At 41.8% G+C, this 20,994-nt stretch overlaps 1 protein-coding gene across 2 annotated transcripts in view; it reads left to right on the top strand.

Annotated features, from left to right (window-relative positions):
- The window catches only part of L1CAM (L1 cell adhesion molecule), a 143,417-nt gene that overhangs the window by 84,117 nt on the left and 38,306 nt on the right, over positions 1-20,994 (top strand). Inside the window, exons 2-3 of one of the 2 annotated variants that reach the window (XM_075260169.1) lie at positions 4,357-4,502; positions 19,861-19,875. In XM_075260169.1, the coding sequence (XP_075116270.1) occupies positions 4,412-4,502; positions 19,861-19,875 (106 nt within the window). In that variant the 5' untranslated portion in view covers positions 4,357-4,411. The remainder of the gene's footprint in view (positions 1-4,356; positions 4,503-19,860; positions 19,876-20,994) is intronic. The other variant, XM_075260170.1, reaches the window with a different exon arrangement.

The following is a 20,994-nucleotide window of genomic DNA, read 5'->3' as shown; positions in this document are numbered from 1 at the left end:
ATTAGCCATAATCTGTCCAGCACAGCATTAAAAATTCAGCACTGGCTGCAGAGAACATATGGTGGGAAGTAGAGACTTTACTAGACAGATGCCTTGATCCCGCATCAGATGTCTCTCAAATTTCATAGGAATTGTTTTCTGAACTGTCCTAAGAGCCAAACAACTGCTGTGTCCTGGTGAAGATCCTACATGACCCTTCCATAACGTAAACTTCTTGTATGGCCAGAGTGAAGGACTTATATAGGATATGGTTTAAACCCATAGCAAACAGCTCATTACATTGGGGTATATTATTTCCTGCTCAACTCCTCTACAGGGAATATGTAGTACTGCACCCCAGTCATTCTAATATATTGCTGACCCTGTTAGGAACTTTCTGTACTTCAAACTAGAGATGGGCAAAGCTCCTGAGATTCATTGTGGGTTGAGCAAGTTTACATAGAACCGAAAGTGAGATTATTATAATTGGGCGTCTCTTCGAGCCCAGGGGAGGTGGAAAAAATAAATATTATTCATACTCACCCTCCCTTACCTATTTAGTGCTTCCTCATGGTGTCCGGTGCTCTCTCTTGGTCTCCTCCGTAATGTCATGTATCTGGTGTCACCACCAAGGCCTGGGATTGGGCCTTAGTGGTGACATGGACACTCGGAGCATCATGACGTCATGACACTCAGTGTGCCCATGTGACTGCTGGAGCCCAATCACGGTGACCCTGGGTCCATGACATCACCAAACGCTGTTAGGAGACCCAAAAAAGGTAATGGAAGGTGAGTATAATTTTTTTTTTTTTTTTAAGGCCTTAGACCACTACTTATTATAATCTAGGGTCTAAAAACTAGTGTACAAGGCATAATAGATCTACCCCCCCCTGAGGATGAGGAGCCTAATGGAAATCAAGTCGAGTCTTAGGCATGATAGGAGTAAAAGTAAGATTTCACAAGTTATTAAAGGGGTTTTTGCATGTTGCTTTTATTTGAAGATCACCTTTTAGCAGGATTTTAGGTGGCAGCTGGTCCACGATGGTAGCCGCTCACCACCTGGGCTAGCAGAAGGTTTTACATAGAGGACCTACACTCTATTACATTCACATTGTCCTAGAACGGGTTATCATAGAACTGACTCTCTTCAACTCATACTAAGAAATATATAAGGAAATGATCTCTCTGCGTCCTATAAGCTCCACCATGATGTCCTCCTTCTTCCCATTGCCCCGTATCTAGCTGTAAATCAACTTGCTGGAGCAGGAACCTCCCTGCTGTGTCCTGTTCACACTCAAAAGACAGTTATGCACTGCCCCCTTAGCTAAGCCCTAATTGGTATCCAACCAAAGATGGCGCAGGTAAGATTTCTTCAAGACTGTTGTCTCTGCAGGATTTCTGCAAGGATATTTGGATCATTCAGCTGTATACTGACAAACAAGGAGGGGCGCTATATTCCTTGTGTACTTTTAGCATTCATATCTAGGTGGAGTGTTCCTTTAAGCACTGTAGTAAGCAAGCACTAGCTTTCCTGAACACCTAAAGCTCTATCCAGAACAATAATACACTGATACTCTACTTTAGGTCACAAAAACTTGCACACTGACATTTCGGGATGCACTGACATTTCCCCATCCTAAACAATGGCCGCCTGACATTTAGTGTTAAATAAAGGCACAGTCTCAGCATAAGTTCCTGTATAAGACATGGTCTACCAGGATCACACACAATAATATACTGCAACAATATAACAAACACAAAACCAGCCAGTGGCCACATGTGGTTGGCTTTATATACTTCTTTGTGTTCCTTATCCCCTCCTCCCACTCCCTCTACTCAATTCAGATGTTAAAGTGACAGAATAAAGTGCCGCCATTTAGCAGAGCCAGCTCAGGGCTTATTGCTTGTGTCACTTGCTGTATATTTGGGGGAGGGAAGTGGATAGATCCAGGAGAGAGATCAATACGGTATGTCTGTGAGCGGTGCTAGAAAGTAATTCAGCGCAGAAAGTAACACGAGCTGGGAAAAGGCAAGAAGGAGTCGTATAGAAAATCTGGATAAGTATGTTAAAATCCATACATATAATAATGTAACAATAATATAGAAAAATATGAAATGATAATAATATACAAATTAAACAAATACATAATAAAATAAATAAATAATAAAAAAAATAAGAATAATTCTTAGAAAAATCTACAAAATATTCAAATAGTAAAATAATAAATTCAACAGCAGAGAAAAATGTAAAACAATAAATACGAATAATAATAATAATAATAATAATAATAATAATAATAATAATCAAATTAAACAATATCCAATAAAAATAAGTAAATACTAACAGTAATAATAATGATGTAAAAAACCCCATAAGAATAACATAGAAAAATAATAATTACATCAATTTTCTGAAAAATGACGACCTTGGGTGCTGGGTGGTGCCAAGATACAATTATTTAGTTAAGGGCTAGGGGCAGCAAAGTAACTCTGACTCTTTCACGGGTTTTGATAGAAAGGAGTCGCTATATTACAACCTGTCATATGGGCATAGCTTATATATGGTTATGTAGGTATATGCCATCCGCACTGGGATCCAGGGGCTCTTAGTTTAAGGTCTCTCTACGAAAAGCTATATTGCTTCTTCCTATGTGTTCCATCTGGCCATACAAGAGATATACAACATCTGTAGCTATATCAGTGATGGCCACATGTCAGCCTGCTGTGTACTAGTTATGTCCTGGATCCAATTATACAGATAGGAAGGAGCATTAGTAAGGTTTTATGGAGGCATTTGGTGCCTGGGTGAGTGCATGATCTCAGCTGGCACCCTGGGCTCTTAGTCATTTACCCATCTTTCCTCATCTCCCGGGGAGACTTGGGCTGTCTGGCAGACATAGATGTCTCAGGAGAAGCGGAGGTTTTTTTTGTTCCATAATTAAAGAGGCCTGTTTTCTTTCATTCTTGTATGTAGCACAACAGAGGATGCAGATAGTGTGTGTGCCGTGTGTTGTGCCTCCTCCTCCACATTACATTGCAAGGAACTAATGTGTGAGATGTATATGTATGTCTTTCTGTGTGTGTTGTGTGTGTGTGTGTGTGTGTTGTGTCTCTCTTCCACATTACATTGCAATGAACTAGTGTGTACTGTATGTGTATGTCTATATCTATGTGTCTGTGTGTGATGTACTTCCTTCTCCACATTACATTGCAATGAACTAGTGTGTCTGTGTGCGTCTGTGTGTCTGTCTGTCTGTGTGTGTTTGTGTGTATGTCTGTCTGTGTTTGTGTATATGTCTGTCTGTGTGTGTTTGTGTGTATGTCTGTGTGTGTGTGTGGTGCCTCTCCTCCTCCACATTACATTACAATGGCCTTGCATGTGTATATGTATGTCTATATGTGTTTACATGTAGTGCTTCTTCTTTCCACATTACATTGCAATGAACTAATGCATGTATACATGTATTTCTTTCTATATATAAGGATGGACCACATCCAGTATTATACATTGATCTAGGCTTTCCAGCAAAATCTACCATAATTGAACATGAAGTTCTTAGTATATACATACATCCAGGTATATAAGACCACAAGTTACTTCCTGTTGGTCTGTGTATTGTGGGTCCCTATTCTACTAGGTGCAGTGATGACCACCACAGAGCACAGTACCCACATGGGGTCTGCACCCCTGCTATCAGGCTAAGCACCCAGACTCTTGGACATACTATTCCACAAGTGGCACTATACACCATGGCACTATGTGCACAGATCTGAAGGTGTGCTTTAACCTGATCTAAAGCCATGAAACATATACAGGCATTATCACTGGGCTACGATGTAATCTAGATCCGTAACAGGACAATCACTGAATTCTGTGGGTCTCTATTGTCCCTTCATTTACCTTTAATAAGGTTTTTATTCCTGAATTTCATGGCATGACATATAATGGAGGAATTTTCCATAGAATACGGTGGCAGAGTCCTCAGTGCTCTGTAATAGTGAGTAGTGGGGACTCTGTGCTGCCATTCAGGGTCTATACACAGGAAATTGCTATAAGCATAAGCTCCTGAAGTCGTAATTGTTGCAGATGAACCATCCAATTACATTCCTCTGTGCATTATGCTTTATATAGCACCAACATATTCTGCCATGCAGTACACAGTGGTGAACTAACATGACCCTCAGACAATTAATCCTTCCATGTGTACGCAAAATGTGAAGCATTGCAATGAAAACTAACAAAGAGTTAAATCTGACACCTCTCCTTGTCTCCTCCCCTTCCTCAGCATCCCTCATCTGCAATGTACTTGCAAGGAAAGGAGGGTCTAAGAAGCAGGCTGTGATTTCTGTCACTCATCTCCTCTCTCTCCCTGACAGGTGGAACCCTTTATACTTAAGTCATCCTGGGCTGTAAAGACAAGGAATCCCTGCTATGTCTATGACAGAATCAGCATGTGTTCTGGGGACTGTCTTGGTTACCCTGCTCTGCAGCAGCATCCAAGCCTTGGATTTACCTAAAGATTGTGAGTAAACTGAATATAACCAACAACATCTGTCTCTGTGGTTGTGTGTGCTGTGATCCCTGTTCATTATAGTATCTTCTGATTTGTAGGATCTTACTATGACACTTGCAGGAAAGCACAAGGAGCACAGGGCAGCACAGGGTGGTCCAGGGAAGCACAAGGAACACAGGATAGTCCAGGGAAGCACAAGGAGCACAGGATATTCCAGGGAAGCACAAGGAGCACAGGGCAGCACAGATTAGTCCAGGGAAGCACAAGGAGCACAGGGCACTACAGAGTGATCCAGGGAAGCACAAGGAGTACAGAGTATTCTAGGGCAGTGCCAGGAACACAGGGCAGCACAGAGTTGTCCAGGGCAGTGCCAGGAACATAAGGAAGCACAAGAAAGCACAGAATAGTCCAGTATAGCACAGGGGAAGCACATGGGATACAGGGTAATCCAGGATAGCACAGGGCAAGCACAAGTAGCATAATGTAGCCCAGGACAGCACAGGGATTGCGCTGCTTCTAGAGCAGTTTCTCATTCAGCACTATGGCCAGCTCACTGGAAGGGGCAGGGCTACAATGTACAGTATACAGTCAGCACCTTGGACAGCAGCTGACAATAGACAGACAGCAGGTGCCACACTTGTCATTAGCTCCTTACAGTCCACAGGGAGAATCTAGTGTATCCAGAATAGCAACTAGGAGTGTATACAGTATGTGTCTATATATACACATGTAGCAGAGCTGCTCTAAGCTGTTATTTAAAGCAACATAGAATTCTCTATTTTAACTGATAACTTTTGCACCATCAATAGTAATGTAATACATCGAGCCGCTGTGCCTGAAATGTCATTTATTGCCTACATTTATTATAATAATTGTTATTAGAAACTCCTTCTAGTTAATAAGTCCCAATATATGACCTGATGTTCTACTATTATTATAATAAAAGTGATAGTCTATCACATATCTATCTATCTGTCTATCTTCTATCTATCTATCTATCTATCTATCTATCTATCTATCTCTATCTATCGATCTATCTACATATCTACCTCTTATCTATCTATATACCTTTCTCCATCTATGTACAAAACTACCTCTTATCTCTATTTATCTACCTCTTATCTATCTACAGTACCTATCACAATGTATATCTATTATCTATTTTTCTCTAAGGTTTATACAGTATCTTAGCCAACTAATATCTATCCTGCTGGCGTTATATATTCACCCGTGACTGTTATTTAACAGTTATTGTTTTCACTGTTGCTTACTTCCATGTGTGCAGTATTTATGAATACAATGGATTTTGGGTCGTTGGATTTTTCTTTAAGACTATCCTAAGATTTCACTGTTATAATATTGTTTGCTTTTGGTTTTAATGTGGAGAGACAAAATATGAAAAAGTTGTAAAAGTCCCACGAAAGGCATATGTATACGGTAATGTACATGTGGTTTTTATATAGAAACAAATCCAGGATGTATTTTTAAAAAGAAAATATAGCTGCAGTCCTGTAATGAATATCACATGTTATATAGTCACTTCACGCTCCAGTTTCCATGGGGAAATATACACCATATGACCCACGTGGACTCGAGTGTGAACCTTGCCCTTCTTGGCTTTAATAAGTAACCTCACCTTGTATATGTGTGTGTGTGTATATATATATCTGAAAGAAAATGTACGTATGGAGACAATTGAGCTTACATTAGGACTTAAAGGGCCCCTCCGCTACAGACAATATATTTTGTTAGAAGGCTCCTGTTACTAGAGACCCCGAGCAATCAACAGCAATTTTCCAGCAGCACCACCACTGGTGAAATGAAGCATTACACGTGGACTAATGACTTCAATAGGACATCTGTGTAATTCACCCATGTACCAGGTCCTCCAGACCCTCTTTGTAGCCACACTGTACTCCCCATAATGGAAAAAGGAGCCTGAGAATTTCCTAATAGGATGAATAAAATTGGGTTTCTCTACCAGTAAGGTTACCATAAACATAAAGGTAACCTAAAGTGTGTTTGTCCAGCAAATCCCCCCTGCCCTATAGATAGATTAGGGTGACCTGAATGTATTGGTGTTTCCCTTTGTGAATCTCTGCCTCCATTGCTGCATTATCGGCACATCAGTATTTGCACTAATGTGCTCCTTATAGTGTTACATAGGACTGCAGGTAAGCAATGTAAGCACAATGTAGCCCTATAACCTCTTAAGCACTGCTGCATCTTGCTATGTGGGTTTGTCAGGCCAAAAGCTTCCAATCTATCAAATGACAGAGTAATAATAAATGTAAAGGAACCCATTGATGATTTGTATCAGACATTATACAATAGTAGCCTGAAATTTGGAGATTACAACAGACGTCCGCGCGATGAAAGACTAAACGGGGGGCTCTGTAAATACAGCCTTTGAAAATCTTATTAGGGGCTTTCAACCCTTTTTCCTATTTTGTTCTGTTGCACAAAAGATACAGCATATTATTGGTTCCCGGTGGTCTGCAAATTGTTGGAATTGGTTTCCCAGAGGGATGGAGCAGAATAGGCCAAGGTGCCTTTGAAAGCAAAAGCAATGTGAATGATTCTTACAGTAAATGGGTATTGTGCCAAAAATTTAAGCCCATGTAGATGTAAAAGAGGAAGGGGAAACTAATACTGGAGGTTTATCTATCGTCCTATGCAAAACTACAGGTGACATATCAGAGTATCAGCAATGAGTTGTACTAGATGTCAGACTCTTCCATAGTCGTATATGTGGATTTTTTACCTATTCTATAGGCAGAACCATTATATTATATTATATTATATTATATTATATTGTACCAGGAATAAGTCTGATAAGCTAAAGGGAGGCTTTTGGAAGTTTTGCTCCCTAACAATTACTGACACTTTATATAGGTGATAGGGAGAGCAGTGTAATCATATCTGGGGTGATAGTTATGTTGGTTACATGACCCAAAAATCCAAGTTTTAATACATGGAGCAATTTGTCCTCTTTTATATTCTGGCAGTGGTTGTGGCTATAAGGAATGCCGAGGTAGCAGTCTCTACTGGGCCCTGGAACCTGAGGGGGGCCCAAAGCCCCCTCTGCCACATACAATACACACCTATTCTAAATGGCATGTAGTATTTAGGGGCCTAATTACAGATTTTGCATTGGGGTCCAAAAGCTTCAAGTTGCACCTTTGGTTATGCCCATTCTAGACATCAATGGATGTCTCAGTTATGCAACCTACATGCCCATTATCCCAAGTATGTTTCAATGCTCTCCTTGTCCTTGGGGATACGTCTTGTGATATCCAAAAGGATATCACAAAAGGGAGCTGATTACATCCATGCCCACTTCACAAGGAAGGGGGCATAGTGATGTCTGAAAGTGGAGATATGTAACTTGAAGCTTTTGGACCCCAATGCAAAATCTGTAATGAGATGACCTTGTTGGTTTACTTGCAGCCCTATATAAAAGATTAAAGAAGTCATAAATGTTGAGCCCTGTCAGCAGTGGTGTACCTATAGAGGGTGTAATAGTAATAGTCACACCTTGTCCCTTGTGGCTGAGGGAGATGGGGTACAAGGGGACCCTGATTTCAGATTGAGACCCAGAAGCTTAATATTAGGCTCCACATCCATGTGTATTATGGCTATGTTGGCTACTAAGTGACCTGTGATCTTTAGGTTAGGGCTAGATGGTGACACAAGTCACATGACAGCAAGTCTCAAAAACATCTGCGTGACTTGTCATCCAATTAATTTAGTGCTTTAATTTAGCGACATCTCAGGTTTCAGGCAGTCGCACTTGTCTTGCATTGGTGTCTATGATGACCAATGAGGATGTGACTTATATCCTGGTGAAACCTACTGCATACTCCAGCTGTTTTTGGTACATGGTACATTGTAGTGACATCTTAGTAAGACTAAGGACCTTAGAAAGTTTTATTCTTGGATGAGTCAGTAAGAATATCCTTAGGCTACGAGGTACCAGCCGGCCATGTCAGTAAGTGTCATGGTATCTCTAGGTAACTGTTCAGCAGTAGACACAAGGATACAGGGTCTAGAAGAGGCATTTCATCTCTCATTAAATCTCTAGCTCAACCTTCAATAAGGAGGCTTCTAAGTGCTGATGGCAACATCTTCAATAAATCTTAAGTGACAAGCCTGGGGCAGAGTGACTTCCACATACTCTGGAGTCAGGGTAATGGTGATACCTCCTGCTTCTGACATCATCTTAACCTGACTCTCATACCCATCATGTCATCCGGTCAGGCCTGTTTTGTCTTGTATTCTGTCTGTATCCTTGTACACTGACACTCATAGAATCGTAATGAAGCACAAGTCAGTCGTAAAATCCATTATTTCAAGAGCCCCATAGACGCTGCCTTACTTACTGATGACCAAAGTCTATATACCGTGTTCCATATCTAAACCATTTCATATACAGTTATTCTTGGGTCAAGATGAGAATGCCAAAATGTCAGTAAACACTAACGTTTGTGCAAGACATGGAGTGTATACAGATCTATACTACTGATTTCTATACTACTTCATGTGGTCGCCAGAGATATCCACATTTTTTTATGGCTTTAGATTGGATTTGTCACTCCGTTGCTGCTGAAACAGCTCCCACTCTTCTGGGAAGGGTTTATACAAGATTATGGAGGTGTCAATGGGAATTGTCATCCATTCATTCAGAAGAGTATTTGTGGTGTTAGATGAGAGCGTTTTGCTTGCCATCTCCATACTAGACATAAGTGAACTGGTTTGTAACAAGGTTTATTATATATTCGTTTGAACCTGAGATTTTGAGGATTTGCTGCCCACAAATCAATATTATGTTCTGGGTTGCCTTCACACCCCAAAGTATAATATGTGGAGGGGCAGGGGAGATGCAGAAAAATTAGAAAACACTAAGGCTCTGTTCCCACGGAATAACGCGCTGCTCATTTAGACATGTAAACACGTGTCAGAGCGAGTCGCTTCAAAACAAATCCCATTGATTTCAATGGGTGCCGGCTTATGCGCGCTACACATTGAAATCAATGGGAGGCTTTATAACCCATTGATTTCAATGGGTAGCACGCGTAAGCCGGCACCCATTGAATTCAATGGGATCTGTTTTGAAGCGCCTCGCTCTGACACGTGTTTACGTGTATAAATGTGCGGCGCGTTATTCCATGAGAACAGAGCATAATACCTTTCCTCAACAATCCTGGGCATTTAGCCTTCTTTCCCGGCGTCCAGTCTTCACCTGCAGGCTCTTGTGGTCTTTTCCAGCATCTTCTCTGATGTCACACACACCTGAGGTCACCATTGAGGCTGAATGCATCTCAGCTGTCACATTAGTCGTGTTCACATCATGACAGTGGGTCAAAATGTCATGGTGTCATAGCATGTCCCACAAGGCCACTGAGACTCAAACACAGGCCTCGGTGGTGATCCCTATTGTGTATGACATCAGTGAAGAGGCCATAAAAACTTACTGGTGAAGACCCTATACTCACAAAAAAGACTAGACACCCAAGAGAGGTGAGTATCAATGTTTTATACGTTGTCGCACCTCATCTGGGATACTGCTTATTATACTCTGTGGTCTTAAGAGAACTTGGACATCAGATCTGGACCAAACCCAAAAACTTGTGAGCAGCCTTGTGAGTGTGAAATGAATCTCACAAGGTTCACCCATCATTAGTTCATCCTAATGGTGTTGGATGGGGTTGAGGTCAAAGCTCTGTGCAGCTGGCCAAGTTCTTCCACGTCAGATTCCTCCAACCATGTCTTTATAGACCTTGCTTAGTGAACTGGGGAACAGTCATGTTAGAACATAAAAGAACCTTCCCCAAACTGATATTACAAAGAGTGGAAGAGACAACTGACCACCTGTCCGGCTTTTAAAGCATATCATATATACGATAGTATTTTATCTAGAAATGGAATTCCCCTTGAAGTAAACCCCTAGCTCGTCGGTGATACAATTAATTACCATATATTCTCTTTCACGCTGTGCTGTCTGTACTGTGGCTGATTCCCTGTCACAATGTAATATGAATGGATGTCACGGTAAACGCTCCGCGATTTAGAAAACACACAGTAATTAGTTTGCTCCCTAATAACTTGTATTTGCGCGTCGCCTCTATTTTTACTTTTTTCCTATGTGCTGCCAAGGTCAGAAAAACTCATTGTGGATGTCACCGTTCTTTCCAAGCGCTCTGACTTGCCCTAGTTTTCGCTACAAGCAAGCTGATCTGAGACAGTGAGTAATTCCCCAGGCTAGCAAGTTGTGAGCGCAGAGCGGCGTCTACAATTCTGCTGTTATGTCGCGCTAATTGTTCTGATACAGGGGGAGCGAGCGCAGCATTAAGGTTCAGTCTGTCGGGTAAATGAAAAAATAAGAATCTACTAAGACTGTATAGTCTAGGGAATTATAGGCCATGGCTGGTAGAAGACTTTCTATCCAACTTCTTTTCATGATACTGTGAATTATTTGCCCCCTTTAGATATCTGTTTCATTCTATATTAGTCACACTGAATTGCAACATTAGGCAAGGAGAACTTGAATTCCAATAGACTATATTCCATGACCCAATAAAGTATAAACCCTCTTCTAGTGCATTTAAAACTTAAAACAGACCTTTCACCAACTCGAGCACTTTTTATCCTTACCCCTCCACCGATTCTGGCACAGTTGTAATTTTTTCTCTCGCCCCCACCTTTCCTTTGTAATCAGTTAGTTTTGGTGTCTGATATGCTAACTAGATGCTCTAATGTCAAGTGGGCGGTGTCAGGCAGAAGCAGACAAGAGGGTGTGACTCAGAGCTCCAATCAGAGGGGACGTTATCATAGCTCAGAACCCCACCCCCTTATCTACATATGTCTTGACATTAGAGACTCTAGTTATTGTATCAGACACCAGACTTACAGAGATTGGTAAGGAATAGGGTTGAGCGATCGTGTTCGGAAAAAATCGGATTCCGATCGGCGATTGAGAAAATTTCACGATCGCGATCGGAATTCCGAACACGATCTTTTTAGTTGGGATCGAGATCGGCTTAGCCTTCACACTGAGTATATAGTGTATACTCAGTGTGAAGGCTCCGCTGCGGTTCCATAGGAATGAATGGAAGCAGCCAGCACACAGCCTTAACCCTGCGCGCCGGCTGCCTCCATTCATTCTAATGGGAGACTAAACTAACATCTCTAGTAGCTACTTACCTCCAGAGATGGCTGCTCCGCTGCTCTGGTGTTCTTCTTCGCCTCGCTGCCGCTCCACGCTGCAGTCTTCTCGCCTCACTGCCCCGCCTCCCAGGTTAGTGTTTAAAGCGCTATGAAGGCGGTGCTTGTGGCTTAGGAGAGTGTGGGCGGGTACAGGTGGGGAGACATGAAGTAGCTGGAATCTACTTACGGTGTATGAGCACCTTTAGGCTTTACTAGGACACTTGCAAAATGATGGCATCGCCATGACTCAATGATGATACAATCTCAAAGTTACTCTGTAGGGGAAAACAAGTCACAGATGACGGGCAGCCATTACTAAATTCTTGAGTCCGTCACATACAAATCAAACTGGCACAAATTGAATTCCTTACGAATTTGATAAAAATTTTAGACTTCAGAGAATCCAAACCTTTTGGGATTGATCACTGAATATTGTCTATTTAAATCCAAGTTCTCACTGAAATCACTGAAAATGAAGGTCTCCATTTTGCAGAGTGGAAGGATGAGATGGCCTCAGGTGGTGGGTTCCCCAAGTAGCCCTCCACCTCGCACAGCAAAGTATGAGAGACTATAGGTGCAAGTCACAGTAGCCAGTTGTAGCAGTTGTCTTGGCATTAAAGATCGTTGGATCCTGTTCGAGGAGACTTCAGAATGTTAAACGCGACTTTTTAGGGCGATCGGCACATTCAATTAGAAGCAAATATATTTGGTCTGAATCAAATCTGATGGCCCTGAAATTAATTTTGGAAAATTTAATATCTGAAGTCACATGACCTGTAATGTAGAAACAGCAGAAGAGCCCCAATTTTGAGATCATTCCCTTGTAGCATGATATGGCAGCATATGACATCATCAGACGTGCCCTGATAGGAATAGGTTTTGCTGATTTCAGTTACTCTATCTGCATTGCTTTTGCATTACTGAAGCTGTAAGTTGAAAACCGCCTAAAATATTGCAACCTAAATGGCTTCAAGTGCATTCCCTAACCCCCCCTCCAAATTACGGATTAGTATCATTACTGTGTCAGGCTGTGTGTTGTGTCTCATGTCATCTAATGAAGGTTCTTGTCTCATGTAGTCATTTGGCTGAACCTATCAGTAGGCATTCATGGCCAAGTATGAGAACCCTGGCATCGATCTGTAGTGCCAAATAACAGAATTGGCCCGTGTGGATGGAATCATTCGACATAGTGTTACCAGCGGCAAATTACTATAATGCATCAAAATCTGATGACATTGATGTTCATTGAGGTGAACTTCAGCAAGGACACAATTTGGAGCCAAAGCTGAAGTTCTGTTGGAATAAATCTGGGAAAACATATGGAATTGTTATTAGACATTTGACCAATGCCAAATTGACGGTTTATAATGTGCGACGTGTGTGGACTGTAGAAGTGGATATTACACAAAGCTGATGTGTAGGAAACCTTAGTCTTTGACCTAGTTTTATTAAAAACGATCCTCTGGAGCAGGTGCAAGGATCTTAGTTTCAGGAGCTGAACTTGTAGCAGGGTCAGGGTGTTCAAGGCGCGACCAGATTTATCAAGGTTTAAACCATTTTTCTGACATAAAGTATAGGTGCATTGGCCCCCTGGAGAATGCATTGGCCCCCTAGAGGATGCTCCTTATACATGATGAGGCCTGCACCTTATTATATAGGAGAGGTCCTCCAATGGTGCAAAGATTATCAAGATTGGGGTATACACGGGGACAGGGCATCAATATGTCATCAGCAGCTAGTAGCACTCTCCTTCGGCCTCTTCAGCCAGCAACTCTCTAGCAACCAGATTAGATGACGTAAGGATAGGTCATCAATATGTAATTACTGGAAAAAACACCTTTAAGTTGTGCCAACCTGAGCCCAACCTTGGCACAAAATTGGAGTTCTTTGTAAGTCAACAATTGGTGATGTAAAACTTAAGATAAGGTGTAAGATAAAAGTATTTAAAGATGCACCAAATGTATCATCCAGTATGAGACCCCACATTGCAGACACGCGGCAATCTATTTTACGCTCGTAATTTCCATATCTATTTAATAAGGGAAGAAAAATTGCAAATAAAAATGCAGCAAAAAACACAATTAATCAATTTCCACTTTTTTAGCTGCGTTGCACAACGTACGGCCTTAGCCTCATAACTTTGTCATCTTTGGTCTATGTTCACATTAGGGCAGATTTATGAAGACTGGCATTCTCAATATCATTTGTCATATCCCCTGCACTAGCAGAAGGTGTTCCTCCCCATAAATCAGACGTATCCTGCACCTAGCCATGTGCCGGCGCTGATATCTACAACAGCTTGTAGCTGGTGAAGGTTTCAGGAATCATTCATGCCAGTTATAAGTTATACATCTGGTGGGTTCAGTCAGCCAGCCATGCCACATTCCCTTGCCATACCCCAAGTCAGGAAAGGAAAATGTAAAAGGTTGCAAATTTTTGCGCAAAGTCTCAATTTGTACAAACATTTGTGACTTGTATGATCATGGAGACCAAGTCTATATAACAGGACAGTTCATGTCAAGATAAGACATCTTATGTATGTAGTATATAGTGATATGTGGTCAGGCAGATTGGGCTTCCTCACTAGGTTCGGTACCACATGTCAATAATGAGGCCTAGTGAGGGGCAAAATGGTAGCTCAGTGGTTAGCACTGCGGCCCTGGAGTCCTGGGTTTGATTCCTGCCAAGGACGACATCTGCAAGGAGTTTGTATGTTCTCCCTGTGTTTGCGTGGATTTCCTCCTATTCTACAAAGACATACTGACAGGGAAAAATGTACATTGCATCTCCGGTGTAGCCGAGCTGAGTGCACAGCCAGCACCTCTACATCTTAGCATAGGAATGCATTGACCAGCGTTGATTGGCCGAATGCCATATAGAGTACAGCATTCGGCCAATCAATGTTGGTTCTTCCAGAGGAGGCGGAGTCTAAGATCAGTCCACAGCAGTCTCCATTCTGGTCCAATCTTAGACTCCGCCTCCTCACAGACGAGCCTTTGGCAGAACCAGCGTTGATTGGGCGAATGCTGTACTCTGTATGGCATTCGGCCAATCAACGCTGGTCAATGCATTCCTATGGGAAAAAGTCAGCTCCCGCATATCGCAAGCTGACAGAGATAGTGGCGTAATACAGGGACTTGGGCATGTTAGATGCCCCCAGGCATGCTTCCCCTGCTGTCCCAGTTGCATTCCAGGGTGTTGGCATCATTTCCTGGGGTGTCATAGTGGACTTGGTGACCCTCCTGAGTCGAATAGTGGTTTCCCCCTTAATGAGTATTTTTTCCCCATAGACTATAATGGGGTTCGATATTCGATCGAACAGTCAAGTATTGAGTAGCTACTCGAATCGAATTTCGAACTTCGAACATTTCACTGTTCGCTCATCTCTAGCAGCCACATGTCTGATATACTCCTTCATATTACTGAAGATTTGCATCAGGTAATACAGTATCGCCATAGCATTGCCATAGAAACCATAATTATTGAATTCTAATCCTCCTAAAACAATTGGGCTTCAGATATCTGCGAGCTTCCCGTCATACGCTGCCGAGTGAGTTAATAACATGGCTGCCAATAATAAGCCGCCAATCCCTCCTAAGGCATTATGGCTCCGAGTGTGGATTTACTGATCCTTCTTCTCTGCATTACTTCTAAACATTGGCGTAAATCACTGGATATTCTGTATCTGATGGCGGCGTCCATGACCCGGCCTTGAATTAATGCTGGCTAAGGTTGTTCCCCTGGAGAGGATCGTGTCCCTGTATCAGATATCCTTTGTCTTAAACCAGTCTGGATTATTTTCCTATAAGAAGCAGCAATGGCCGAGTATCATCTGTACAGGCAGAAGACGTCTTATTATAATATTATTAATACTGGGTATATCCTATTTATTCAATTATCCAAATAGTGTACAAGGGGTGGCAGCACGCGGCATGAGCAAGCAGGATGTATCGTCTAGGTAATTAGATTCTAATTATTCATAAGTGGCATAAGGTAGCGCGCGCTAATAACCTTAGTAATGTGTCTGCGGGCAAGGGTCGCAAACGTGTCATTTCTATAGGTGCGTATATTTATACTGGATAAAATCAAGATATGGAGGCCTCTGCTAAAGGTCTAGTGGTCATCCTAAAAACCCACACTCAGGTTACTCACAGGGTATCCTAGTATTTATGGTGTAGATTTCAGGGATCATCACTGTCCGTGAAAGTGGTATGGGAGGTGCAAAAAAATGAAAAAAGATCTGATACGTGTAAAAAAATGTTTGACTGTTTTATGGCTTGTATGCCAGATAACTGGTGTAAAAGACAATAAATCTGGTCCTTGACCTCTATGGGAGAGTATTCTGGGTAGGCTCAATTGACCTGTGCAAAGATCATTGTGCGGGTAGGGGGAGGAGGGAAGCTGTCAGCATCATCTATTAGGTAAAAGGAAAATGTTTGTTTTGGTACCGTGTTAGCCAGTGGTTATAAAATATAAAAAACAAAAAAAACTTTGCAAGTCTTCAGTAGGTGATACCTTTTTTAATGGTTAACTCATAATGATGACAGAATATGACGTTTCAAAGCTTTCCTCTGAGCTTCTTCTTCAGATATAACTAAAAAACACTCTGTAGAGGCTGCATATTTATAACTGGACACAGGGCTAGAATTACAGGAGGGAGGGGGGGAAGAGGCTAGTTACTTTATACTTATAGCAACAAACAATCAATTGCCAGATCCCCCAGTTCTTATCTTAATGGCTGTCTTAATGATGTGTATAAAAAGACATAAACCCACGTGAGATGTTCATCCCATTGTCCAACGTCTGGAATAGGGTCATGGCCTTGTACTCATAAATCAGTCGCTGTTTCCTTGATTTAAAGTTCCCTTTTAAGATCAAGATTTTCATGTCATTGATGATGCTGTGGTGTTCCTGGCAAAAATGATTTGGCACGGGAAGATCAGTTCTCTGTTGTTTGATTGTATGGCGATGTGAATTAATTCTCATTCTGAGTTGAAAATCTTGATCTTAAAAGGGAACTTTAAATCAAGGAAACAGCGACTGATTTATGAGTACAAGGCCATGACCCTATTCCAGACGTTGGACAATGGGATGAACATCTCACGTGGGTTTATGTCTTTTTATACACATCATTAAGACAGCCATTAAGATAAGAACTGGGGGATCTGGCAATTGATTGTTTGTTGTTATAAGTATATAGTAACTAGCCTCTTCCCCCCCTCCCTCCTGTAATTCTAGCCCTGTGTCCAGTTATAAATATGCAGCCTCTACAGAGTGTTTTTTAGTTATATCTGAAGAAGAAGCTCAGAGGAAAGCTTTGAAACGTCATATTCTGTCATCATTGAGTTAGCCATTAAAAAAGGTATCACCTACTGAAGACTTGCAAAGTTTTTTTTGTTTTTTATAGCATCATCTATTGTGAAGGATGGGTCCTGTGTTGTCTGTATGTAGGTGTGGTAATTGTAATCCTGCCTGTAATATAATGAGGTGACTGCTGAGAAGTGATCTCTATAGAACAAGAGGTTTTAGCCTATTGAGAGACTCAATGGCCAAAGTGAAATTCTATAAACTTGATCTATGTAGAAAGTAAGGATCACCCTGAAAAAATAAAGCCTCACAGTTGTGTGTGTGTGTGCGCGTGTGCGTGTGCGCGCACGCGCGTGTGTTTGTGTAAGACATTCTTCCAATCTTTATGGCCGAAATTGCTTTGCTTTTTATAGGGTTCAGATACTTATATCTTTTTATACCCATATAGTAGACTCCTGCCTCTGTCCAGTTGAAGGATAAAACCTATTTATGTGTTCTAGATCCCAGGCATGTACTACACATAACCCTAGTTATATTGCTTAGTGGGTCAAATATCACATATAGGTCACATGAGCACAACATGGATGCTTTCACAGTATTGATTTGCCAGTATTGTAGTCTCATTATCTGACAGATCAGATTCTAGTGACTTCTGGGAAGTGTCATTTTTCCACCAAGCACCGCATGGTAATCCCCGTAGAAAATCCCTTTAAGTATAAATTGGTATGATGATCACTTGGTTGCCAGTTGGCCAGTACATGTAATCCCAATGCTCAGCTGTCATCATTGTAGTCATAAACTTAAGGGGTGTAATGTGAGGGGGTGCCAGGGCTTTAGGGACCATTGGGTGTTGTTACATAATTGGATAGTTAGGAGCCTGGTACAGATTTTGCATCGGGGCCCAGAAGCTACATGCCGGCCATTACTGCATGAATGGTTGGCCGGGTCCGCGAGCATAGCCGCTCTAATAGTCCAATACAACACATGGACAGGGGATGTTGTAAGACAGGAACTACCCTGTCTGCCTGTAGATTGTATCCAATAGCAACCAGCAGAATTATGAGTACAGCTCTAGAGAGATATAAAGTTGCGGAGCATTGTATGCAGACTATACTGTATGTATATACAGTGTAATATGATGTGAGATGACTCTACACCTAATGTGTCTTCCCCATGGTAATGATATAATGACTGTTGTCTGACATTTGGCAGCTCATACAGTAATAAATGTCTGAAAACAATGGCCTCATTAGCCAGTATAATAGATGTCTCCTTCATAGAAGTCTTCGTTCCCCTCCCTACTCATTGCTTAGTCATTGCTTATAGGTTTAATCCCGGGATCTAGAGAGGAGATAATATAGAGGATATAAGTGAGTAAGGGGCTGTGTTCATGTATCTGTATCTATATGGATGAGGAACATCAGGTCAGCAGTGAGACTTTACTTACTAGAAACATGACTAATTACTTCCTTGGCAGCTGTAGGACTCTGTATGTGGAGAGCGCCCCTAGTGGTGGCTGTAGGTAAACAGAATTTTGTGTACCAAAGCACTATATGGAACTAGGTGCATGGGCGAGAGTAATATAGTCACTTTACTGGTATAAACAGCAAGTTGAATACAATTCACACTACCAAAAATGATAAGTGATTTGTCTGTAACTTTCAGTCTAAGGCAACAAAAAAAGCAGCTTTTCTGCAATGTGGGGCCGAAGCCTTATGGTGGGACTTGGCCGCAAGTGAAATATGATTTAGGATTTTCTGCACCCGTCAGACAGCAAACATACGCAAGTGTACCAATGTTAACAATGCCATTTGCATCCAAAAATCCAACAGGTTTGGTGTTTGATGTACAATGTGACCACAGTCACACTCACCATTGTGTCACTTCTTGCAATGCATTTCACGTGTAGCTTTAGACTGTCTAAGACAAGTCACATGACCATAGCATGTATGCATGACATGATTTGGCGGTGGCAGGAAAATCTTACATCACTTCCATTGTGGTTTATGAACGCCATGTCACACGTGACCTCAGACCTAATATCCAGCAGTTGTGTAGCCGTGGCTTTATGTTGGACACTGCAATGCATCTACTTTCACAATCATTAGATGCAGAGTTACAATGTGATGTGACCAGTGTCGCCATGTGGCCGTGTCGTGGACTAGTAGCCAAGCATTGCTGAACTACCAGAGGGCTGGAAATGACTGTGCGCCTCCGAACACGTGCAATCTAACTATATGGAAGTCTTTGGCTCTTGCATATCATATCACAACTATATGGAACATACAATGCATTACTAATATGGCAATTGTGTATCCTTTATTTATGAATATTGTCATTATGATCATTTTTGTCCAATATTTTCACATCATCTTCCCTGTAGATGGTATTTTTTTGTAGAGGTGCATTTGGACATACATGTTGCTAACAATCCCTATCCCTAAATTTAGCACCCATGCTTGTAGCATTATATGGGGTTGGTTGCCCTGCTCAGTCCCATTTCGATGCAGAGCTCCAGAGGAACTGCATTGTCATCAAGCAAAGGGATGGAGAATTGACCCAAGGGTCATGGAAACCCCAGACCCCTTTATCCTGTGTGGCATACAACCACTGTATTGGGGTCCCATTTTGATCTTCTATGCAGGTCACAGTATATAATAATTTGCATATAGTATAGTCACCTTTTGCATATAACCCTTCAGCATGTAGCCGCCATTACACTATATACATGTATATATAGCTGCATTATCTGCCTGTTCTGCTGCACTAACTGTATCCAGTCTCTCTTGTAACTCGGCTTTCTCTTCCTCTCTTTTCTTAATTTTGCTTGTGCTACTCTATATGGAACCTGCAGATGAATTTCCAGCAAGTAAGTTACCATTTTCTGTCCTGTGAGCAGACATTGTACTGAGTTACAAGAGATGTGTGTCTTATGCCTATGAAAAGATTGACATTGTAGACTTTAACCCTACTTCCGAAATCCAATAAAGGGTTTATCTGGGGCTAGGAACAGCGCCACTCATGTCTATAGGTCTTGTCAGGTATTGCAGCTCAGCTTCAGTTACTTGAATGCGGGCGTGCTGCAATACCAGAGACAGCCATGGACAAAAGTGGCGTTGTTTCTGCAAATAATAGTGAGCCTGCCCCTGACCAGTGCATCTGCTTTGGCAAAATGAGGAATTAACAGTCCGGGCTCGGGGCCCACCAAGGGATTCCCAGTGGTCCAGTCCAACTCTGCACAGGGGTAGCGGCTGTCGCCAGGCACCTAATGTCCCGGGCCCTGTGGCAGCCGCTACCCCTGCTACCCCGGTATTTACGCCACTGATATTTACATTTGTAGATAATTAAAAGTTAAACAATTTTTACAATTATAAATAATTATAAATTTTGTAGAGTTTTCAGATTTTCTCTAAACATTTTAGATGTTCTTTTGTCTTCTTTGGATATGACCATGAACACAGGAACTTTCTATGGTCTGAAACCCAGCCATGACGTCCTTATTGTGGACAGGTTATCAGGCAGGGACATTACATGTATGAGACGATAACCCGGACACAATAAGGACATCATGGCTGGTTATCATGCAGAGACACTACATGTATGAGAAGATAACCCGGACACAATAAGGACATCATGGCTGGTTATCAGGAGGACACTACATGTATGAGAAGATAACCCGGACACAATAAGGACATCATGGCTGGTTATCAGGAGGACACTACATGTATGAGAAGATAACCCGGACACAATACGGACATCATGGCTGGTTATCAGGAGGACACTACATATATGAGAAGATAACCCAACCACAATAAGGACATCATGACTGGCTATCAGGAGGACACTACATGTATGAGAAGATAACCCGGACACAATACGGACATCATGGCTGGTTATCAGGAGGACACTACATATATGAGAAGATAACCCAACCACAATAAGGACATCATGACTGGCTATCAGGAGGACACTACATGTATGAGAAGAT

The sequence above is a fragment of the Leptodactylus fuscus genome, chromosome 11 (genome assembly GCF_031893055.1).
Source record: "Leptodactylus fuscus isolate aLepFus1 chromosome 11, aLepFus1.hap2, whole genome shotgun sequence".
Classification (NCBI taxonomy): domain Eukaryota; kingdom Metazoa; phylum Chordata; class Amphibia; order Anura; family Leptodactylidae; genus Leptodactylus; species Leptodactylus fuscus.
This window is presented reverse-complemented; position numbering and strand designations above follow the sequence as displayed.